Here is a 23,117-nt window from a genome sequence, read left to right as displayed (position 1 = left end):
ACAGTACATGAGTAAGTCCAGTGCATATTGTCCCCAAAAAAGGTAGAATGACAGTGGTTAAAAATGAAAATGATGAATTAACTCCCATCAAAACAATGACTAGTTGGCGAATGTGCATAGATTACAGAAAATTGAATAATGCCACTAGAAAAGATCAATTTCCACTTTCCTTTATTGATTGAATATTAGAAATACTATTAGGCATTCTCATTTTTGCTATTTAGATGGGTATTCGAGATTTTTACAAATCCCTAGCCATCCAAATGATCAAGAGAAAACTACTTTTACTTGTCCATATGGAACCTTCGCCTATAGAAGAATGCCATTTGGGCTATGTAATGCACCAGCTACCTTTCAAAGGTGCATGATGGCAATATTCTCAGATTTCATTAAAGATATAATAGAGATTTTTATGGATAACTTTTTTGTTTATGGATCTTCATTTGACAATTGCTTAGCTAATCTTTCCAAAGTTTGCAGTGTTGTGCAGACACTGACCTAGTTTTGAACTGGGAAAAGTGTTATTTCATGGTTCAGGAAGGGATAGTGCTTCAACATTTGGTATCTAGCAGGGGAATAGAGGTCGATAGAGCTAAAGTTAAAGTCATAGAAAAGATACACCCTCCAACCAATGTCAAGGGAGTTCGAAGTTTTTTAGGATATGTTGGGTTCTACAAGCGCTTTATTAAGGATTTTTCTAAAATAGCTAAACCTTTGTCTAATTTACTAAGCCATGATGCACCATTTGTATTTAACCAAGAGTGCTTGAATGCCTTTTGCAGGTTGAAGGATGCTTTTGTTACTACACCAATCATGCAACCACCTTATTGGAGTCTTCCTTTAGAAATCATGTGTGATGCTAGCGACTATGCAATTGGAGCTATCCTTGGCCAAAGAAAGGAGAAAAAGGCTTATGCTATTTATTATGCTAGTAGAACACTAAATGAGGCTCAGGTCAATTATGCCATTACTAAAAAGGAATTCCTAACAGTTATTTTTGCATTTGAAAAGTTCAAACCTTACATCATTGATTCAAGGGTGGTTATATTTTTAATAGGTATTTCCTACATAAGAAGGAGGCTACACCTAGGCTCATTAGGTGGATTCTATTAATACAAGAGTTTGATATAGAAATTAGAGATCAGAAGGGAGCTAAAAATATAGTTGCTGACAATCTAAGCAGATTGAAAGTAGAAAATGAGGAGATTGATGCAATTTCTATTGATGAGTTTTTCTTAGATGAGCAACTTTTCTCTCTTGTTGCTAAATTGCCATGGTATGCAGACTTGGTTAATTATCTAGTGCTACCTCCAGAAATGAAATGGCACCAAAAGAAAAGGTTTCTACATGAAGCAGAATTTTACACTTGGCATGAGCCCTTGTTGTTTGGCAGATGTGGGGATGGATTGATCAGAAGATGTATTCCTGAGGAAGAAATTGCTAATGTCATGCATCACTGTCATGCATCAGATTATGGAGGACACTTTGGAGTTTCCAAAACTACCGGTAAAATTTTACAACTTGGTTTCTTTTGGCCAAATCTTTTCAAAGATGTTAAAGAATTTATATTAAAATGTGATAAATGCCAAAGGAGTGAAAATTTATCGAAGAGAGATGAAATGCCCCTATATGGCATCTTAGAGATTGTGCTATTTGATATATGGGGGATAGATTTTATGGGCTCATTTCCACCATCTTATGGCAATAAACACATTCTCATGGGAGTTAACTATGTATCAAAATGGGTGGAGGCTATTTCAACTCCTACTAATGATGCTAAGGTGATAATCAAATTCTTGAAAAAGTTTATTCTAAATAGATTTGGAGCTCCAAGGGCAGTAATTAGTGATGGTGGCACTCACTTTTGTAATAGGCAATTTGAAAGTTTAATGAAGAAATATGGTGTGGTGCATAAGATTGCTACTCCATATCATCCTCAAACTTCTAGCCAAGTTGAAATTTCTAATAGGGAGCTCAAACACATTTTGAAAAAAACAGTAAATAGCTCTAGGAAAGATTGGTTCAAAAAATTAGATGATGCATTATGGGCGTACAGAACTACTTATAAGACTCCCATAGGCACTACCCCTTTTAGGTTTGTGTATGGCAAGTCTTGTCATCTGCTTGTAGAGCTAGAGCATAAAGCATATTGGGCTATTCAGACCTTGAACTTTAATCTTAAACAAGCTAGTGAGAAAAGACTATTACAACTAAATGAGTTGGAGGAGTTAAGAAGAGATGCCTATGAAAATGCTTGCATTTATAAGGAAAGGACCAAAGCTTGGCATGATAGGCATATTAGGAAGAAGGAGTTCAAAGAAGGTGATCTTGTTCTATTGTTCAATTCCTGATTGAAAATGTTTCTAGGTAAACTTAAGTCCATATTGTGTGGTCCATACAAAGTTGTTAAGATTTTCCCTCATAGAGTAGTGGAACTTTGGGGAGGAAAATCAGGAAATTTTAGTGGCCATAGGTTGGAACACTACATCACCGGTGAGCCACTTGAAGGAGCAGGCTATTGCAAGCTCTCAAACCCCACACCTCCTTCCTAATAGTAGTGCATTAAGGGTCAATCTAAGGACCATAAATTGGTGCTATGAGAGGCACCCCAAGTTTCTTTATTCTGTTTTTATTAAGTTTATTCTACTTGCATTATTTTTGTTTTGTTTTAAATATCCCTCAAATTCAATTTTGACATTATTGAATTTTTCCTTTTGTAGATGCATTTTGAAAGACTAGAGGCTGTTGCACTATTGGAAAGTTATTTGTGCTTGATATTTTGATTGTTTACTTCCCTAAAACTGATTTGTTTTAATTGCCTTTGTTGCAGATCTTTTTGGCTTATGCAAGGAAGTTTCTGCGAGCTGATTCTGCAATATATGCTGTCAATTATTTGCTTATTCTTATTGGCTGAGGTTGGGTGTATTATTTTCACATATCTATGTCTTTAATGTTGGTATTATGGTGAGTGGTTCAATTTTATGGTGAGTTTAATTGGGTTGTGCCATTCAATTTTATGGTGCTGCATGTGATTGAAAAAAAAAAAAACTGAGCATGCATGATTGGCTTTTGTGGATAAATGCAACTTTCTAATTGTACTGCAGTGGTGTTGATTGTAGTGCAGGTTTTGAGCTGAAATGATATTGCTTACAGGCTTTTATGCAGAAATTTTTGCTATCATGAACTTGAATGTGCAATTAATTTGGATTTGCATGAGTTGATGAATTTTTTATGCTAATATCCACTTCTTACAAGTTTTACTGTTGGATGAAAATCAATTCACAAGAATTATCCCTGATAACTTATATAAGTGCTCCTATTTGATGGTGTTGGATGTTAGTAATAGCCATCTCTCATGTAGGATCCTAGGGTCAATAGGAAATATGTCTTCTCTTCTAGTTTTAGACCTTTCAGAAACAATATTTTTGGAAGTCTACCATCACACTTTAACCCTTCTAGCTTAGAACATTTTTACTTCTCTGATAATAGGCTACAAGGATCAATAAGAAATGCATTTGATGGTTGGTCTGAGCTAATAACATTAGATCTTAACCATAATTTTTTGACCGGGACAATTCCAAAATGGATTGGCAGTCTTTATAGGTTGGGCTATCTTTTCTTGAATTATAACAACCTCAAAGATGAAATTCCAAAGCATTTGTGCAATTTAGACCAATTAAAGTTGATTGATTTATCCCATAATAATCTTTCTAGTCATATCCTTCCTTGCCTAAGATGTACCAGGGATTTTTATGTTGAGGATCTAAAAGTTGAGACGGACTTTATATTTTGCAACAAAAAGGATGACATATTCTTACAAGGGAGGCATTCTCAATTTGTTTTCTGGAATGGATCTTTCCCACAACAAACTGAGTGGAGAAATTCCTCCTGAAATTGGAGCCCTTAGCATGATTCAAGTATTGAACCTTTCCCACAACAGTTTGACAGGACCAATTCCATCAACATTCTTAAACCTGAGAGAAATTGAAAGCTTGGATCGTTCTTTCAACAACTTAGATGGAAAAATTCCTCCTCAACTTACACAACTATATTCTCTAGCTGTCTTCAGTGTATCAAACAATAACTTATCTAGACAAGCACCCAAGAGAATTGCACAATTTGCAACTTAATTTGATGAGAGTAGTTATGAGGAAAATCCTTTCCTTTGTGTACTGCTACTATCAAAGAGTTGCAATGCAGCAATATCACAATCACCATTGCCAAGAGTTTCCACTGATGATGAAGAGGAGAGTGACTTCATAGACATGGGTGTGTTCTATGTGAGCTTTGTGGTGGCTTACATCATAATATTGTTGACAATAGCTGCAGTTTTGTACATAAACCCATATTGGTGACAAACATGGTTTTACTTCATTGAGGTGAGCATCACCAATTGCCAATAGTTTTTGGAAGACAATGTTTATGTGGCTTGACAATTATATATTGTTTATGGAGTAATTGAATTGAGTCTTTATATATGCTTTTGCTTTTTAAGTTGGCGATTAAGTAAATCCTTTTGATAACCAATTGAAAACAAAAGTTATGTAATATTTGATGTATTTGCTCTTGTTGCAATCTCATATAGTTTGTCTATCTTTCATCTTTGAATAGACAAAAATCCTTCCCTCTTTAGAAACTGGGAAAAATCATACAAGATATTTATCTTCAGTCAGCAGTAAGTCTATATAAAGGAGAGATCATAAATGTTTTTGCTTTTACATATATATATATATATATATATATATATAATTAGCTTTGATATAATTAGCTTTGATTGGAACTTGAATTTGAGATCTCACTGCCCTAAATATAACTCATTATTAGTAAGCTAAAACTTATTGATATGGATGATTAGACTTTGATAGCAGAAAAGTGAGATTGATTATGTTATGTTATGGTAATTGCGTGGTATTTTATTTTCGAGTTTTTGTAATGAGTGCTACCACGTCAGTGCTAAAGAATTTTCCTTATCATGATGTGAGGTGAATTACAGTTAAATATAAATGATTGTGATAAAAACTTATCACGATGAGTAAAATGTATGCTAATAATAGAAAAATTTTACTTACAGATGCTTAATCAATGTCTAAGGACACTCATTAAATTAATTTTAAGAAAGTTTAATGTAAAGTTAATAAACTTTATAACTAAATAATTAAATTTTAGGCATTAAAATATTCAAAATATAAATTTTAACAAAAAAAATAAGTTTAAAACACAATTTCCTTTCTATATTTTCCAATAAAATTAAATAAATTTTATTTTAGTACAATATAAAAAGAGTTGAGGTAAAAAAAAATAAAAAACCTCAAAGTTGTAAAGAAATTAAAAAGAACAAAACCTCCACTCAATGCTTTGTCCAGGATCGAAGGAGATCATAAAACAAAAGACATAAAACAATGCTTGTTAACAAGAGAAGAGTGCCCATAGCTAAAGCTCAAGCTATAACCAACCACGAAATTCCAAGTTGTGTTTGAATTTATGGATTTAAAGTTATAGATTTAGATCTGGATTAAACACTTGTTTGGGATTTTCAAAAAATATGAATTTAAATTTTGATCAAATGCAAGATAGATATAAAGACTTAAAAAGACGTTGATTTGAAATAACTATATTATCTATGTTATTTGAAATTCAAAGTTAATTTAAGAAACATTTTATTTTCATACTTATCTCAATTTTAAATTCAAAATTTGAATTTTTTTATTCAAATAAGATATTTTTAAATTTTAAATTCTAAATTTCATATCTAATATTTTAAATTCAAATATATGAATCCAAACACAAAGTTAATAGAATCTAAGCAACTTAAAAATTAGCTAGATCCATCATAGTTGAGTTTTTCCTTATTAGTATTAAGTTGGGTAAAATTTTGAGTTGAAGTTTTAATTATGGTTTTTTTATTTGAAATATTACAAGTTGGTGATTGAATGATTAAATCATAATGTTGTTAACTAGTCATTTTGTCCGTATATTGCGCAATTTTTTTTTATTTTACTATATAATTTAGTGTTTATATTTATAAAATTTTATATTTCAAAATCATACTGTAAAATTGTATTAATTATAAAATTCTTAGTTAATTATATTCAATACAATTAAGATTTTTATTAAAATTTCAAATAATTATATTCCTATCAAAATTAAATTAATTTTTTATTTCTAAAATGATTGTCAATTATTTCTCTCTAAATATTTCTTCATAAAAATATAATAATATAATATTTTTATAGTATAATTGCTTTTAAAAAAGACCATTTATTAATAAAAATAGTTTATCCATAATAATTATAATAATGAATATGTTTAAAAATAAAATCTCAAATATTACGGTTAATTCAAGAAATAATAATAATAATAATAATAATAAAATATCAAATAATTTCTTAATTTATAATTTGTATTTTTTTTTTTTTGAGGTCTTAAAGTTTGTTCTTTTAAAATTGAATTTTTTATACTTCTCAGCAATTACAAATCTTCATTATTTAATTTTTGTATACAATTTTTGTATTTTTTTTAAACAATTTTTATTTTTTTATATGAATCATTGAAAAGTTATATGGTTAACATGATTTTCAAACTCTATATCTTTTATAAGAATATTTATTTTTTAAAGTATAGTCTATAATTATGCACACAAAAAAAAATTTGAAAAACAATTTATTATTATAAATATAATTGATTTGAAAAATAAAACATAATAAATAATTAAAAATAATTATGTAAATTTAAAAAATATAAAATAATTAAATTACATATATAAATAGGTAAAAAAATGAGAGATTTTAATAAGTTATATACTTAATATTCAATAGAAATGAGAAATGAATTTATTTTTTAATATTAATAAATAAATTATTTAATGGTACCATTTAATTTTAAATTTTAAATTTTGATAAAAGATTTGCATTATATTTTAAATTAGTTCATGTACACCAATCAAATGACAAAAAAAAAGCAAAAATAAAAATGTTACAATTTTAAAAGAAATAAAATGGCTAAAAAGAAAAAGAAAAATGAAGATTTAAATTTTAAAATTAAAAAGGATAAGTTAAATTTTAAGTAATCAATATTTATGCCAAATGATATTATTTGACAAATCATTAAGTAATGTGAATTATAAAATATAACACATGTCATGTTTTTAAGTGAATTAATAAGGTAAATAGCTTAATTTTATGAGGTCATTTTTGTGCTTCTTTTATATATATATATATATATATATATATATATATATATATATATATATATATATATATATATATATATATATATATATATATATATATATATATATATATAATTTTATTTATTGTTTTTTCTTATTTCTTAAATCAAAAAAAAAATTATCATACTCAGATTCAGAAATTTGAAAAATAATCTTTTGGTCCTCATGACAGTTTCTTCGATTTGAGATTTTCAATAGAAAATTCGTAGGTTTTTAATTTCACTAAATTCAGGTGAAATAATGGATTTCTTAAAGAGTAAAATCTATCTTAAAGGGAAACAGGACACCAAGAAATAGTTATATGATGTTTCGCTTGCTTTTTCTGCACTAACTATATAGCAAAGATTTATCCAATTAAATAATAATAATAATAATAATAATAATAATAATTCATCAAAAATAAAATAAAAACAAAAGGTTAACTAAATAATTGAACCTTCACGAAATTCAACAATTTGGAACTGGTGACAGGTTGTTGTTCAGTTTAGTACCTTTGACAAATTTTTTTTTTTTTAAATAGAGACTTCATGGATAGAGTTGAGTTTTTTTTTTTTTTATCAGTAAATAGATACATAAATAGTTTAATAACAGGAATAGATGCTTATTAAAATTATAGCAATTTTAATAAGATCTTTATTCTCATATAAGTCATACACGCAAGCTGTTCATAACCGATATGAAATTTCGAAAGGCCAATCACTGAACATGTTTGACTCACTTGCGAATCTCAATCAGAATCACATTAAAATACTCGGCCTCACTTTTTATTTTCATTTAAGGGCGCCTTATTCTTGTCAATTGAGTATTGATGGATAAAATTCAAAAAGTGACATACGTCAATCTGCTCATTGATCTATAACCATAGAACTATAATCTTATGTCTTATGTTAACCTTGGAAAAGCAAAATATATATGGGAAATAGAATGTCAGAGATCCCTTACAAAGATTTGGGGGTATAAATATTTTTTTTTTTTTAATCTACCTTTGCATATGGAAATGCTATAAATAGATGAGAATCACATTGAATTTAAGTAGATCAGAGTAAAGGTTACCTACCGTCTACAAATTTATAGCATTAGAAAAGATCACCTTAAAATTAATGATTGCTCAAAAATTAGCTTGTCAATCAAGTAAGCAAAGGCAAATATTTTTAAAGTTATGCGATTGAATAGTATAAATAAGAAAAATATTTTAATTATAATTAAAATATTAAATACTATATTAAAATTTATTGTCAAATACTAGGCTAATAATTTTTTTTCTCTCATAGCCCTCTTACATTAATATATATAATAGAAAGTTTTTCTCCTAACTTCTTTTATATATCTAATTAATAAAAAAAAAATCAGTCGTTTTAATTTATTACTTTTGAAATTGTCCAGTTCGAATACATTTCAATCAAAAATAGTTTTATAAAAAAATTTAAAATTTTATCATTTTAAGTAAAATTTAATATAATTTTATATATGTTTATTGTAAATTGAATAGATATGCACACCTGAATATAAATAATAACTAACTCATATATAATGCTAACAATCTAACTAGGAAAAAAAAAACTTCGATTATGAGATTTAGCAATGGATTTAATGGTTGACTAAGTTAGCATTAAAGTCTAATCATATTTTGACTTTTTTGCACATACTCACACTGATTTGAGCTTTAATTTACCTGCTCAATTAAAATGATTTTAAATTTTAAATTTTTAATTTGCCTATCTTGGGGTCCCTTTCCATCGAGTAGGTGGAAATCAAGATGTGCTTAGTTAGCTAGTGCAATTAGTGACTAATAAAGTAATTTTGGCTTTTTTTTAAACTTTGGATTAGATGATTAGCATGTTACTCCCTCTGACTTATTTCAATAGTTTTTTCAAATTTTTTATAAAAAATTTAAAAAATTAATTAAATAATATTATTTTTATATAAAAACTTAACAAGTAAATAAAATACCTTTATAATATATTTAAAATATAAAAAAATGTTAAAAAAATAAATACATTGACAATAATATTAAAATGGGGTAAAATTGAAAAAAAATAATTATTACTTTCTTGATTTTCTAAAATAATAAATAAAGTGAGACAAAAAAAAAGTTAAATCATCTATTATAATAAGACAGAGAGAGTAGCTTTTTAAAATTTTTGCAAAAATATTAAGAAATAATTGTATTGCATTATTTTTATAAAAAAATTAATAATTAATTAAAATATCCTTATAATATCACATCTATTATAATAAGACAGAGGGAGTAGCTTTTTAAAATTTTTGCAAAAGTATTAAGAAATAATTGTATTGCATCATTTTTATAAAAAAATTAATAATTAATTAAAATATTCTTACAATATCATTGTAATGTAGAAAGATGTTAAAAAAAGATAAATATATTAGAAATAACAATAGATAAAGATAAAATTTTAAAAAAAATAATAAATACTTTCTTGATTTTCTAAAATAACAAATAAAGTAGGAGGAAAAAATTTCTAAATCATCTATTACAATTGGACAGGGAGAGTATAAAAATAAATGCATTTAATATAAATTCTAACTCATAGGAGGACAAACTTAATAATTATTATATTAGATATTTATATTAAAATATGCATAAAACTAATTACAGTGTACGTATAGAATATATGAGTTTAGATATAAAAATTTAATTTAACAGTTGATAAATTTATCTTAATAAAAATTCAAATTCTCTATAAACACACCTTATAAAAATCTTTCTCTCAAAAGTTCCATGGCAAAATATATTTTTAATACGTATAAGATTAATAAAACTTAATGAATAAAAAAATATATCTTATCTTATACCAAAATCATTTAACAAAAGAATATCTAAATTTTGAATTATAAACAAATTTAAAAGAAGAAGTTAGCAACTGTGCCAAAAATTATGACTTTAAAATAATATAGGAGTTTTTATTTATATAAACAAATACACTTACAATATTTACTTCAAAACAAATAAAATGTTTATAAAACAATTTTTGTATACACTTACACACCCAATGTTGCTTTCTCAATCTCATTCTAGCTCATACTTAGGCCATTGATCTAAAAATTAATGTCACTTATTGATTTAATTTTTATTTTTTTAGTTATTTTATTTTTTTTTTTAATTTTTTTTAGATTGATTACTAAAATTTGAGAGCTTTATTGGTTAAAACTTTGAGCAGCTCATAAGTAATTCTATTCATTTAAAATTTTGTTAATAATCAGTACTTAATCATTCTTTTTTTATCAATAAAAATTATTAATCAAATAAACTATAAAATTTGAATCTCAGACGTTATAATTCCTCAATATTTAAAAAGGAAAAAAAATCATTATTAATTACCAAAAATTATCATAAATCAGCCATGAGAAGTGTCTAAACACAGCTTTAGCTCAAGTTATTATGGGTATTATTAAGCAGGCCAAGTAAATTAATTGGGTTATCCAACCACTTCAACTACTGTTTGCAGTTTGCACAAGTCTACGTAGTTGCTGTTGCTGAACAGTTAGGTACCTATTTCGTTGGATATTAATGACATTTAAGGTAGAAAGACATAGTACCAATTACCATTTCTTTAATTTATAAAATGAAAAGAAATATCCAAATGATTTACAAGCTTTGCAGATTTGGTGAGCTGAATAAGCCGTTTAATAGGATTTTTATTTTAGATACATTTTGAAAATTTTTAAAGAGGATTATATATTATAAGATTACAAAATTTTTTTAAATTGAGAGATTAGAGGAGTGAGAATTCAAATTTAACATTTATTAGGTGAGTGATACGAGTTTTTAGCCATTGAATGAATTATGTTATTCAATTATTAAACTATTGATCAATAGTCAATTGTAGCTTTTTTTTATAAGAAAACAAGGAAAATCATTTGATATTAACCCTATTAAAACCTAATTATTGGGCATGAGGTAAGGAAGTTACTGACCTCAACCTCCATATTTGTTGTTGCTACTCTCAATCACAACTACCATGCCAATTCAATTAAAATATAGTACTTTCAATTTCAATTTACCTGACCACATCTACTTACTCTTCTTTCTCTCCTTATCTCCATGTTATGTATAAATCCAAGGACCACCTCACATGAAAAGCATATCTCATCTCATTAGCACATGACCACCTTGTATTCTTGTATCATATGGCACAGTCAAGACTAGCCATGGATTGGTTCTCTTGGTTATCAAGAAGTGGCCTTGAGCCCTCACTGGTCTACGAGTATGGCCTTGCGTTTGCCAGAAATGAGCTTCAAGAAGTGGATTTAATCTACTTCAATCATGAGTTTCTGCAAAGTATGGGCATTTCAATAGCTAAACACAGGCTGGAAATACTCAAGCTTGCTAGGAAAGAAGCTGGAGCTGGCACAACTGGTCTTTCCAAATTCATTTTTGCAATCAACAAAACCAAAAAGAACCTTAAGAAATGTATTACCAAGTTGGTTTTCCATGAGGATTCAGTGTTTAAAGCCGTGCCAGAGCCGCCGCCTCCATATCAAGAGCAATGGAGAGGAGCTTTGACAAGAAAGTACAAGAGTGACAAGGAGCTCCAGTTTGAGAAGCCTCCGGTAATCAGGACCAAGAGGCAAGCAAAATCAGGTCCTTTGGATGGAAGAGTACCAGGGAATTTGATGCTAAACCATAGAAACCTCAAGCTATCAGGGCCTTTGGATGGAAGGGTGCCGGAGAATTTGATGCCTATGCCCAACAACAAAAGCTTAAAACTATCTGGGCCTTTGGATGGCAAAGTGCACGACAGGTTGGTGTGTGCTTATAGGAGCCCAAACCCAAAGTTATATGGGACATCAGATGGAATTGTGAAACAGAGGTTGATGGCTGGAGGTAGAAGCCCAATCATACCTAGGCCGTCGGATGGTAGCAAGCTGGGCAGAGTGACAAACGATGATTTTGATGATCAGTCACTATGGGCTCACCTTTTTCAGGATATGAAACCCACTTGAAATGGGTTTTCTTTTAGTTAATTCCCCATTGAATTTTGTCCTCCTCCGTCTCCCTGGCGATGACAGTTGATTTTGGTCCTGCTTCATCCTTCTGTGAAGCAAACTCTGTGTGTTCTGCTATTACTCGTACTATCTAATGTTAATATGATGATATGAGTGTTTCTATATCAGGAACCTTCTTGATTCAAGATTTACCAGGCAAGATTCAATACAGTAAATAAATCAAAGCAGCACTACCAAAACTGAAGTGTATTTAATATTTATGCAGTACATCAGTTGAAGCATAATGTAAGAACAAGAGATACACTTAGTCGTATGAATACTAGCTGCAACTGCTACCTAAATCCGGTTCTGCAATAAAAGACTGCTTTCATGTAGTCATGTCTGAGAACTCTCTTCACACCAAAACACCTCCCATCAATTTGTTGATTTCTGTTTCTCTAGCTATGTCCTTTTCTGCATCCCTGCAATCAACAACACTCGATGTAACTAAAGCAACTTCCCTCATTCAATGTAACTGAATATAGAAACTCCAAGCATCTGTATTTTATAAATTTTTATTCTTTTCTCATTTTTTTCCACTGTAGAGTAAATTTCTCATGTTGCGTTAAAAAATAAACTTTACCAATGCATCCATGCATGCTTCAATACAAGGCCAACTCCAACTGGTACTAGCCAGCAACTTCAACTAACATGAGAAAAACTATGAGACGCCTGTTTCTATTTTAACACAACATATAGATGTAAATTTTGCATGATTTGAAAAGTTTTTTAAGGTGATCATTATTGGCTTGGTAAATCTTCCATGAACCTTCTGTGGAGACTATATCAACTATTCTTCACTAATTGAAATTTACTACTGACAATAAAAGATAATTTTCTGTCAACCCTAAACAATATCTTAAGTTAAAAGGGCTTATATACAATATCAGAAAACAAAGACAATGCACTAATATTCAGACATTCAATTGAAAATTGTATATTTGAAATACGACTGATGAGAATACACCTGCCATCCTATATATTTTCCCGCCCAAATGAGGTTACCACACCGTAGATGTCATGACTAACTGATGAGGATAGTGATTTCCCAAGGCACCTTTTTAAGTTTTATCTAAGTTGTTAGCATAATTACAGCAATTAGCATGATTATAGGAGATTTGTGTAGCATAATTACAGCAATTAGCATGATTATAGGAGATTTGTGTAGCATAATTATAGCAATTATTATTCTTGTCCAAATTATTTCATATTTTCATGTATAAATAGATGTAATATCTCTGTAAATGAGACACAGACAAATACACAATCCTTTTCTTCATTACTTGTATTCTTTCTTCTAATATGGTATCAGAGCCATAAAGCTTTTATTTCTAGTTTTTGGGGTCTCTCTGCTCTCTCTACAACCTGTTCTGGTTCATTCTTTCATACCTATTATTATACCATTTTTTTTTCTCCTCATCTTGTTATCAATGGAGAAATCTGATATTTCAAGACCTATTGCATGATTGATCTGGTTCCAACTATAATCTTTGGGTTCAAGGAATGAAAAGTTTTTGATAGGTCGTAAGCTTTGGCGTATTATTCTTGGAGATATCATCACTACAAGAGAGAAACGATGAAAGCGATGCAAAATTTCTTGGCCGTCTTGAGGATTGGGATAGTAAAAATCATCAGATCATCACCTGGTTTCGCAATACCTCTGTCTCGTCCATCCACATCCAGTTTGCTAATTATGACTCTGCAAAAGAAATCTGGGATTTTTTGGCTAATCGATATCAGACCACTGGACTTGCCCACTATTATCAGTTGTGGACTACTCTTCATAATCTGAAATAAGAAGCAGGTCAATCTGTGAATGATTTTCTTGCCCAGGTCCAACCTATTTGGAATCAAATATCTCAGGCCAAAATCAGTGAAGATCATCTTCATCTCATTCAAGTTCTAATGGCTCTTCGATCAGAATATGAGGCCGTTCGAGCGTCCCTGCTACATCGAAATCCACTCCCATCATTGGAAACTGCTATTCAAGAGATTATTTTTGAAGAGACTCGTCTCAGTTTGGATAAAACTCCTCAATTTGAAGCTGCTCTTGCAATTACTCGATCCTCACATCAGAAATCTGGCAATCAACTCTGTAAGAATTGTAATCAAATTGGTCATGCTTTTGAATATTGTCCTACTATAAAATGCAAATATTGTCATGGTTACGGTCATATTCTTGAACATTGTCCCACACGTCCCTACACGTTCTCCAAGACCAAAAGGAGGGCATTCTAAATTCAAGAATGTCTCAAAGCCTGGATCTTCCTCTGTCACTGCTGTTGCTGCTACTGAGGGCTCTACTGCCATCACCATGAGTGATCTTGAGGCACTATTCAAACAGGTTATCTCTTCTAATTCTCCTGCTACCATGTCTGCCACTCCGGGTAATTCTTATCGGCTTTTTGACTCTGCATGTTGTAATCATATGACCACTAATCTTAAATTCTTGTCTTCTGCAAAACCTGTATCTTCCTTACCACCAATCCATACTGCAAATGGTACTAAAATGAACATCACACATATTGGTCATGTGTCTACCTCAAATCTTCATCTCCCTGACACCTATTATATCCCTAATTTGATACTCAATCTTATTTCTGTTGGTCAGTTGTGTGAAAAAGGACTAAATGTTATTTTTTTTCTCACCATGGTGTCCAGGTACAGGATCCACAAACGGGACAGATTCTTGGGGAGGGTCGCAGAGTGGGTCGATTATTTGAGCTTACATCTTTACATCTTCCTTAGAGATTTGTGTCTGCAGCTACAATCCCTAATTCCTCCATTCACCAATGGTATCTTTGTCTTGGTCATGCTTCTACCAGTAAAATTCAACCTTTAATTTCTCGTGGATTATTAGGATCTACTAAGTTTGAGTCATTTAATTGTTTAAATTGTCAGCTTGCAAAACAACCTGCATTATCTTTTTCTCATAATAATACTACTTCAGATACTCCTTTTGGTTTAATTCATTCTGACATTTGGGGTCCTCCTATTTCTTCAATAAATGGTTTTCGTTATTTTATAATATTTATTGATGATTATTCTCGGTTTACTTGGATATATTTTTTGAAACATCGATATGAGTTATCACAAATTTACATCACATTTGCAAAAATGATTAAAACTCAGTTCTCTTGTGACATTAAAATTCTCTGAACAGACAATGCCATGGAATATCGGGATTCTTCTTTACTTCAGTTTCTTAGTCAACAAGGTACCGTTGTTCAACGTTCTTGTCCTCACACCTCTCAACAGAATGGGCGAGCCGAACGCAAGCATCGCCATATTCTTGATTCTGTACGTACTCTTCTTCTTTCTGCCTCATGTCCAGAAAAATTTTGGGGAGAAGCAGCTTTTCATGCTGTTTATATTATTAATCGTCTTCCTACCTTGGTTCTTCATAATTTATCTCCTTTTGAAAAGTTGTTTGGACAACCTCCTGACTATTCCATCCTTAAACCTTTTGGATGTGTTTCTTTTGTTCTTTTACAACCTCATGAACATACCAAATTAGAACCCCATGCTCGTCTATGTTAATTTCTTGGTTATGGCATTGAACACAAAGGGTATCGTTGTTGGGATCCTGTTTCTAATAAGTTACGCATCTCTCGTCATGTTACCTTTTGGGAAAATACTATGTTCTCTTCTCTTTCCAAATTTCATCACTCTGTCAATACTGACTCTCTATTTTTCACTGACTCCTCCAAAGAGCTGTTTTCAAGTCCTGATCCAGGTGATTGTGATGTGCTCAATATTAGCCCAACTACACCTGCCCCTGTTGAATCGGCACCAGTTGTTGATCCAGTACCTGCGCCTGCATCTCCTCCTAGCACTACTCTTCGTCGTTCTACCCGTGTAAGAGAAACTCCTCATTATCTTTCTGATTTTCATTGTTACTCTACTATTGCAACCCTTCATGAGCCTCGTTTTTATCGTGAGGCAAGTACTGACCCTCTTTGGCAGCAAGCTATGACTGACGAACTTCAGGCTCTAGAGAAAACTCATACTTAGGATGTAGTTGATCTTCCACCAAACAAGACCCCTATTGGTTGCAAATGGATTTACAAAATCAAGACCCGTTCTGATGGAACTATTGAACGCTACAAAGCTCGCTTAGTAGCCAAAGGGTACACTCAAGAGTATGGTATCGACTATGAAGAAACTTTTGCTCCAGTGGCCCGATTAACATCTATTTGCAGTCTCTTAGCTATTGCTGCAGTTCGAAAATGGAAACTTTTTCAGATGGATGTCAAAAATGCTTTTCTTCATGGTGATTTAACAGAAGAGGTTTATATGCATCCTCCACCTGGTTATCATTCTCCTCATAAGGTTTGCAAACTTCGACGAGCCTTATATGGATTAAAACAAGCTCCCAGGGCCTGGTTTGCCAAATTTAGTTCCACTCTTGCTCAACTTGGTTTTCTCTCTAGTCCACATGATTCTGCATTATTCACTCGTCGAACTGACAGTGGTATTGTTCTTCTGCTGCTTTATGTTGATGATATGATAATAACAGGAGATGATTCATCTGGTATTTTAGAGTTACAACATTATCTCAATCAACATTTTGAAATGAAAGACCTGGGTTCTCTCAGCTATTTTTTGGGTCTTGAAGTTTCTCAAAATTCTGATGGCTATTATCTATCTCAAGCCAAGTATGCATCCGACTTACTTTCTCGAGCAGGCATCACTGATAGCAAAACAGTATCAACCCCATTGGAGCTCAATTGCAAACTTACACCTCTTGATGGCACTCCTCTTGATGATCCTACTTTATATCGACAGCTTGTCGGGAGTCTTGTTTATCTCACAGTTACTCGACCTGATATTTCATATGCTGTTCATCTGGTCAGCCAGTTTATGTCTGCTCCTCGCTCAACTCATTTCTCTGCAGTACTTCGAATCCTTCGTTATATCAAAGGCACTCTTTTTCATGGTTTGCACTTTTCCGCTACCTCCTCCCTAGTATTATCTGGCTACTCTGATGCTGATTGGGCTGGTGATCTGACAGATCGTCGCTCTACAACTGGTTATTGTTTCTTCTTGGGTAATTCTCTTATCTCTTGGCATAGCAAAAAGCAAACTGTTGTTGCACGTTCTAGCACAGAATCTGAATATCGTGCTCTTGCTGATGCTACATCTGAATTACTTTGGTTACGGTGGTTATTAACTGATTTGAGTGTCACTCATTCTTCTGCCACAATGCTTCATTGCGATAATAGAAGTGCCATACAGATTTCTCATAATGATGTATTTCATGAGCGTACCAAACACATCGAAATTGATTGTCATTTTGTACGTCATCATGTTGCTCATGGCACCATATGTTTGATTCCTGTCTCCTCTGTCAGCTAAACCATTGATATATTCACCAAAATGCATCATCCTGCTCGCTTTCAGAATCTCTTAAGCAAACTCAAGTTGGCACATGTGCTATCAACTTTAGTTTGAGAGAGGGTGTTAGCATAATTACAGCAATTAGCATGATTATAGGAGATTTGTGTAGCATAATTACAGCAATTAGCATGATTATAGGAGATTTGTATAGCATAATTATAGCAATTATTATTCTTGTCCAAATTATTTCATATTTTCATGTATAAATAGATGTAATATCTCTGTAAATGAGACACAGACAAATATACAATCCTTTTCTTCATTACTTGTATTCTTTCTTCTAACATAAGTAATTTCATCATAGACATAAATAGGATTGTAGAACAAGGGGAAATTTGTTTTATTGCATATTAAGTCATAGTGTTTTCCATGCTTATCAATTGCTTTGCAAATTAGCGTTATGCTCATATTGTATGCAAATTTATAGTGTTGAGAAAATTTCTGTCAGAACTTCATGGTCATCATAACTCCATGTTCAGAAATGTTCTTGCTATTCAAGTATATTTTAATTTCTTTGGAAAATAAATCTGCAGCTAATATTGATAATGAAATGCTTGCATTTCAAGCAATAGTGTGAATTGGACATCATTTAATGGGTTTTGTTATAAAATAAAACTCAAAGCACCGTAAAGAACAAAGTATGCATTCAAGTTGAATTGATGGGTGGCCATTCAAACATGCCCTGCATTAGTAATATAAGTCTCCCATAAATAGAAACTTACTATCGCTTAAGTAGCTAAATATTAACATGTGCTTCAGTAGAATGGCCTTCTGTAATGACCTCAAACTTCCATGCTCCACTTCAATAATCTTAATGAGTTGAGGTTTGAGGCAGTCTGAAGGAACCCCCAGCATAAAGCATCTCATAAACAGGCCATATTCTCTTAGTTAAAACAAGGCTCAAGAGGGATCCCACCCCACAGACACCAGCCAGAACCAGGAAGGTGAGTCTGAAGCACTGTGGACCTATGCAGGTGATGCTTGAGCCAAACAAAAGATTCAGTCCATGCTGCTTTTCTGCCTCATTATCATATACATATCCTGCAAGGAGATATGAGAAAAGGAATGCACCAATTGGATTCCCCAGTGACATGAAATTATAAAATATACTGAAGTGCTTCAAGCCAAAAAGTTCAGAGACTGTTGGAATCATGATAGAGAACTGAACCCCATAGCAAATCCCAAGCGATGCAGTTGCAGCATAGAGAGTACCATCAATGGCAGAAGCAAAAAGCAGACACGTTATGATCATTATTACTTGAGTGCATGTCAGCCATATTGTACGTGGAATTGTTTTTGACCTGAAAAGAATAAATTTCCCACATGTAACTATTATGAAGCCAAAGTAATACAACAGGAGAAATGAAGCAATGAATAACATTTGGGCAAAGATATAGACAACCACTAGGGTGCACAAATTTGAAATTTTAGGATATTCATTGAAGGAAGTTCAAAGCAGATGACAACAAATACCCATATTTGATGAATGATTTCAGAACACGAGCAGAATTTGTCATAAAGTCTCTTTCCTTATCCTGTCTTTTATCAAGATAAGAAATACAACCCCAAAAACCATCAGGGCTGCAACGGCAAAAGCTAATGCTTGGATAAATATTAGATGCATAATGAAATGAAAACAGCTACAATTTATTTCTCAAAGGCATTTAAATGGATGGAAAGGCATTTCGGCCTCAGATCTTGATACCCATCATAAGGGAAGTTGACAATACAGATCATTTCAATATCCGCTGCAAGTTAACAAGTGCAAAACAATAAAAGGCCATGGCTTCAGTATCAAAAACCACTTAGAATGAAGAGCATACAAAACCAGTTAGGCATGGAAATATTTGTATTCAATTGCCTTAGTGGGTGGCTTAAATGGACAGAATGCACTAACCTGACAAAATGTTCAGAAACAGTACCACCACCAAGTCGTCCCACAAAATTGCAAAAGCTGAAGAGAGACAACAAGGTTGTGGTATCATTCACACCTTGTGCAATACCAATCTGCGCCAGATTATTAAGCACAGTTTCCCCAGAACCAACCCCAACAAAGTAAACAAAAAAAAGAAGCCAGAAATCAGCTTTGATTACAGCTTCGCTAAATTTGAAATCCTCCCCCCTTTTGGGCCTCCTCTTCTTTTTTACTGCCCCCTCACCCTCAGCTAGAAGCATAGCCACTTCAGATGTCTCATCGCTTTCGCGAAAGCTTCCAAGGATATGTGCTGATGAGGATGACTTGAGTAATGGTTCAGTTTTGTCTGCATTGGCTTCTCCCTGTATCAGATTGTCTGATGACCCAACTGATGTTTCAAGCATCCCTAATTTGCTGGTTCTAGTGCGATACAATGTCATCTTTATGGGTATTGCAAGTGGAGCCATGAGAAGGACAAACATTATGATGAGAAAAGTATAACATATTGGGGGACTTAAATGAAGCATGTGGTCCAATATCATGGTTATTAGAATATAAAAGCCGAGTATAATAAGAGCTGCTTGGGTAAAAAGAAAATGGGCATGCTCTGAAGAGTCCTCACCAGAAGCTGGAGTACAAGCCCTTACAAAATACATCATTAGGAAACAAAGAACAGGAATTCCAAGTGCAAGGAACATCAGAAGCTTAGAAGAGGAACTATGAAGTAGCATACTGTAAATTGCAGAAAATACTGCAGCACTGATTCCCACGTAACCTTTGAGAATACCAGCAACTGTGCCTCGGCTACGAGGGAAGTTTCTCATGTTGGTCACAAGCACAGCAGTGCCCAACCAAGGACAGCTATTAGTAGCAACACATAGCGCAAGCCATAGCTGCAACACCATAAAGTGGAAAAGAAGATTGAGTTCATTTTGGTAGAAATTTCCTAAGCAAGAAACCAAGGCCTTGGCCCCCCTAAACACTTGTAAAAAAACACTTAAATAGCTGTATAAGAGTGGAGGAAGAGTGGAGGGATAATGAGAGCCTTAGCCCCCAAACACTTGTACAAAACTTAAATATGTATATGGTACATTTTTTTTAATTGGTTTAACTTTTATATTTACAATTTAAAATTCAATTAGTAGAAGTTATTTGAAAGTTAAATACAAGTCCATTAATAATTGCCCATTATACAATCCCCAATCAAGTGGGATTTCTCAATTTAGATCTTTGCTCTCCCTCTCATCCTATAAATTTTTTCCTTTGTCTCATCTCACATTTAACTCCTCTCTCATTTAGTTCTTCTCTCCTTCATGCCATTCAATTTAAAAATTTACCTTACTTTTATCTATATAAGTATACAAAATTAATGGCATGAACTCTCATGTAAATTTTAAATTGATCAACTTAAATGTATATTTATCTTTCTCTTACTGTGCTATTAAGTTGTTATGCTATTATGTATAACTCTTTGAAGTTATGTTTATACTTTTGTTTTTAATCTACAAATTCTATGTAAGGATTTGATATAATACTTTGATACTGTCCAAGTTTTATTCCTTTAAAGTTATATAATAATTGAAACCATAATCATATAATACTTATATTTATTATAGAGAATTTGTTATAATTTTTTTGAACTAGCGAAAAATTTTTTTACTTTGATATTTTTTGTTATCTTTATTTTTCTATATTTTTTATACACTATATTAGTGTTTATAGTATATATACACTACTATTGGCCTCCCAATAAAAATTTTCTCTCCACCACTGCAAGCAACATAAAATATTTGCCATTCAACCAAAGAAATGTGTTGGAGAACTGGCCTTAAACGAATATCAAGTATCAAATAGATTGCAAAGCAAACCACATGAACTAGGAACCAAATCTACATGTCAGCAATTAGAAGCTACTCCTACTTGTTTGCATTCCAAATACAGCAATTGCAAACACATAACATTTTATTAACATGATTACCTCTAAGTTTCAAAGCTATTTTGGAAAGAGCATTGATAATTTTTATTGCGCCTTGCTCGTAAGAATCAATGCCCTTGCACTTGCAAGCAACCGCAAAGGGCAGACCAATTAGGACTCTACCTACTTTAATAAACTGAATTCATCAGAAAAAAAAAATGACTAATATTGCCAGGTTAAAAATACAATGAGCCTTATGCTATGTTTGGATAAATTTTGGGAGGGAAAGGAAAATAAAAAAAAAGAAAATAATATTTTTTACTTTTTATTTTTTATTTTCTCTCCTTATATTTAGATGAGTAGAAAATAAAGGAGAAAAAATAAAAGTTGGCACTAAAGTCTAGTATTTTTTTATTTAATTTTTTAAAATAATTAAAGAAAAATAAGACTTATTTTCCTCCCTTCTTTTATTTTCCTTCCCTTATCTAAATAAAAAAAAATATTTTTTCAAAGCTATTTTTCTCTACTTATTTTCATTCCTCTCCCTTTTCCAACCTATCCATGTTACTTTTTTTAAACTACAAGACAAACTTTGTAATAATAATAATTTAAAAAATAGATAACTTTGAAAGTTGCTCCACATTCATGGGTTACAGCCTGTAGATCATCTTCTGAGTTTAAATCACTCCATTCAATAAATAAGAAAATTCCGTTACTATTTGATCCCAAAATCAAGATAATACCTTTGAATTTAGAAGTCTATTAAACTCAAACATCACTCTACCTTCTTCCAAAACAATCATCTCAAGGGTTTACCAGTGCCCATTAACTAAAACATCGAATTGATTTCCTAGATTTCCATAAAGGTTTTCTTTTTTTTTTTCAGAGCCATAAAGGTTTATTTAACCACGCATTATCAATATAAAGTATAAACTCACCAACCAATAAGGCATAGACTGAACAGTGCGGCTAAGAGCGAGCCAGAGAACACCATAACCAAAGAAACAAGCAAAAGCACCGATCAAGAGAATGGACCAAGGAGGGAACTTGTTGCAGGCAATACCAGGGAGGAGTCCAACATTCCCACCAATATCATTAGCAACCCCAAGCATGGTAAGCTGCTGCTGGTTAAAACCAAGGACAGATTTCAAGGAATGGGAATAGAGAGCGAAATTGTAGGAATTCCCTGACGCTATTTGCAACCAGACAGCCGCTCCAAGTCCTACCCATGGTGGTCTGGTCCCTGCTTTCAGGGTCACCATTGACAACAAGTGATGATTGTAGTAGGTTGGTTAATTAATTCTCTCTTCTTCCTTTGATATTGCTAGATGAGCTTTGGATATTGGACACAGAGAGAGAGAGAGAGAGAGAGAGAGAGAGAGAGAGAGAGAGAGAGAGAGAGAGAGAGAGAGAGAGAGAGAGAGAAACGAAGGTGTGGTAATTGTCCAAGAGTGAATACATTTAAATCGATTTTATTTAGGAGGATTTTATTATGATATTGAGATGGTGAATTCAATGTCATCATAAACGATTATTAAAGTTCGAGAAAAAAAATTATTAAAGTATATTAATTAATTAATTAATATATATATATATGTGTGTGTATGTGTGTGTGTGCCGCGGAAGTGTGTAAACTGAAAAAAAAAAAAAAC

At 31.9% G+C, this 23,117-nt stretch overlaps 3 protein-coding genes across 3 annotated transcripts; 2 read left to right on the top strand and 1 right to left on the bottom strand.

The window, feature by feature from the left end:
- Nucleotides 1–3,803: 3,803 nt before the first annotated feature.
- LOC131172181 (cuscuta receptor 1-like) lies at nucleotides 3,804–4,130 on the top strand. Its single transcript, XM_058133123.1, has one exon. The coding sequence runs from the start codon at nucleotides 3,804–3,806 to the stop codon at nucleotides 4,128–4,130; it is 327 nt and encodes a 108-aa protein (XP_057989106.1).
- A 7,247-nt stretch (nucleotides 4,131–11,377) lies between these two features.
- Nucleotides 11,378–12,193, top strand: LOC110671521 (uncharacterized). Its single transcript, XM_021834003.2, has one exon. The coding sequence runs from the start codon at nucleotides 11,378–11,380 to the stop codon at nucleotides 12,191–12,193; it is 816 nt and encodes a 271-aa protein (XP_021689695.2).
- Nucleotides 12,194–18,446: 6,253 nt separating this feature from the next.
- LOC131171898 (protein NUCLEAR FUSION DEFECTIVE 4-like) lies at nucleotides 18,447–22,843 on the bottom strand. Its single transcript, XM_058132108.1, has 3 exons — nucleotides 22,404–22,843; nucleotides 19,533–20,443; nucleotides 18,447–18,936 (listed from the first exon to the last, which is right to left on the bottom strand). The coding sequence occupies exons 1-3, from the start codon at nucleotides 22,725–22,727 to the stop codon at nucleotides 18,447–18,449; spliced, it is 1,725 nt and encodes a 574-aa protein (XP_057988091.1). The 5' UTR covers nucleotides 22,728–22,843.
- Between the last annotated feature and the right edge of the window lie 274 nt (nucleotides 22,844–23,117).

Source organism: Hevea brasiliensis, chromosome 13, assembly GCF_030052815.1.
Source record: "Hevea brasiliensis isolate MT/VB/25A 57/8 chromosome 13, ASM3005281v1, whole genome shotgun sequence".
Taxonomy (NCBI): domain Eukaryota; kingdom Viridiplantae; phylum Streptophyta; class Magnoliopsida; order Malpighiales; family Euphorbiaceae; genus Hevea; species Hevea brasiliensis.
Note: the sequence above shows the minus strand (reverse complement) of the source record. Positions and strands in the feature narration are given on the sequence as shown.

Bases quoted from the DNA above. Each gene is read 5' to 3' on its own strand.
- LOC131172181 (XM_058133123.1), top strand. From the start codon at position 3,804: ATGACATATTCTTACAAGGGAGGCATTCTCAATTTGTTTTCTGGAATG.
- LOC110671521 (XM_021834003.2), top strand. From the start codon at position 11,378: ATGGCACAGTCAAGACTAGCCATGGATTGGTTCTCTTGGTTATCAAGA.
- LOC131171898 (XM_058132108.1), bottom strand. From the start codon at position 22,727: ATGGTGACCCTGAAAGCAGGGACCAGACCACCATGGGTAGGACTTGGA. The intron at 20,444-22,403 runs GTGAGTTTATAC...ATGGTGTTGCAG, and splicing joins AGTCTATGCCTTATTGGTTG to CTATGGCTTGCGCTATGTGT. The intron at 18,937-19,532 runs GTTAGTGCATTC...TATTCTTTTCAG, and splicing joins GTTTCTGAACATTTTGTCAG to GTCAAAAACAATTCCACGTA.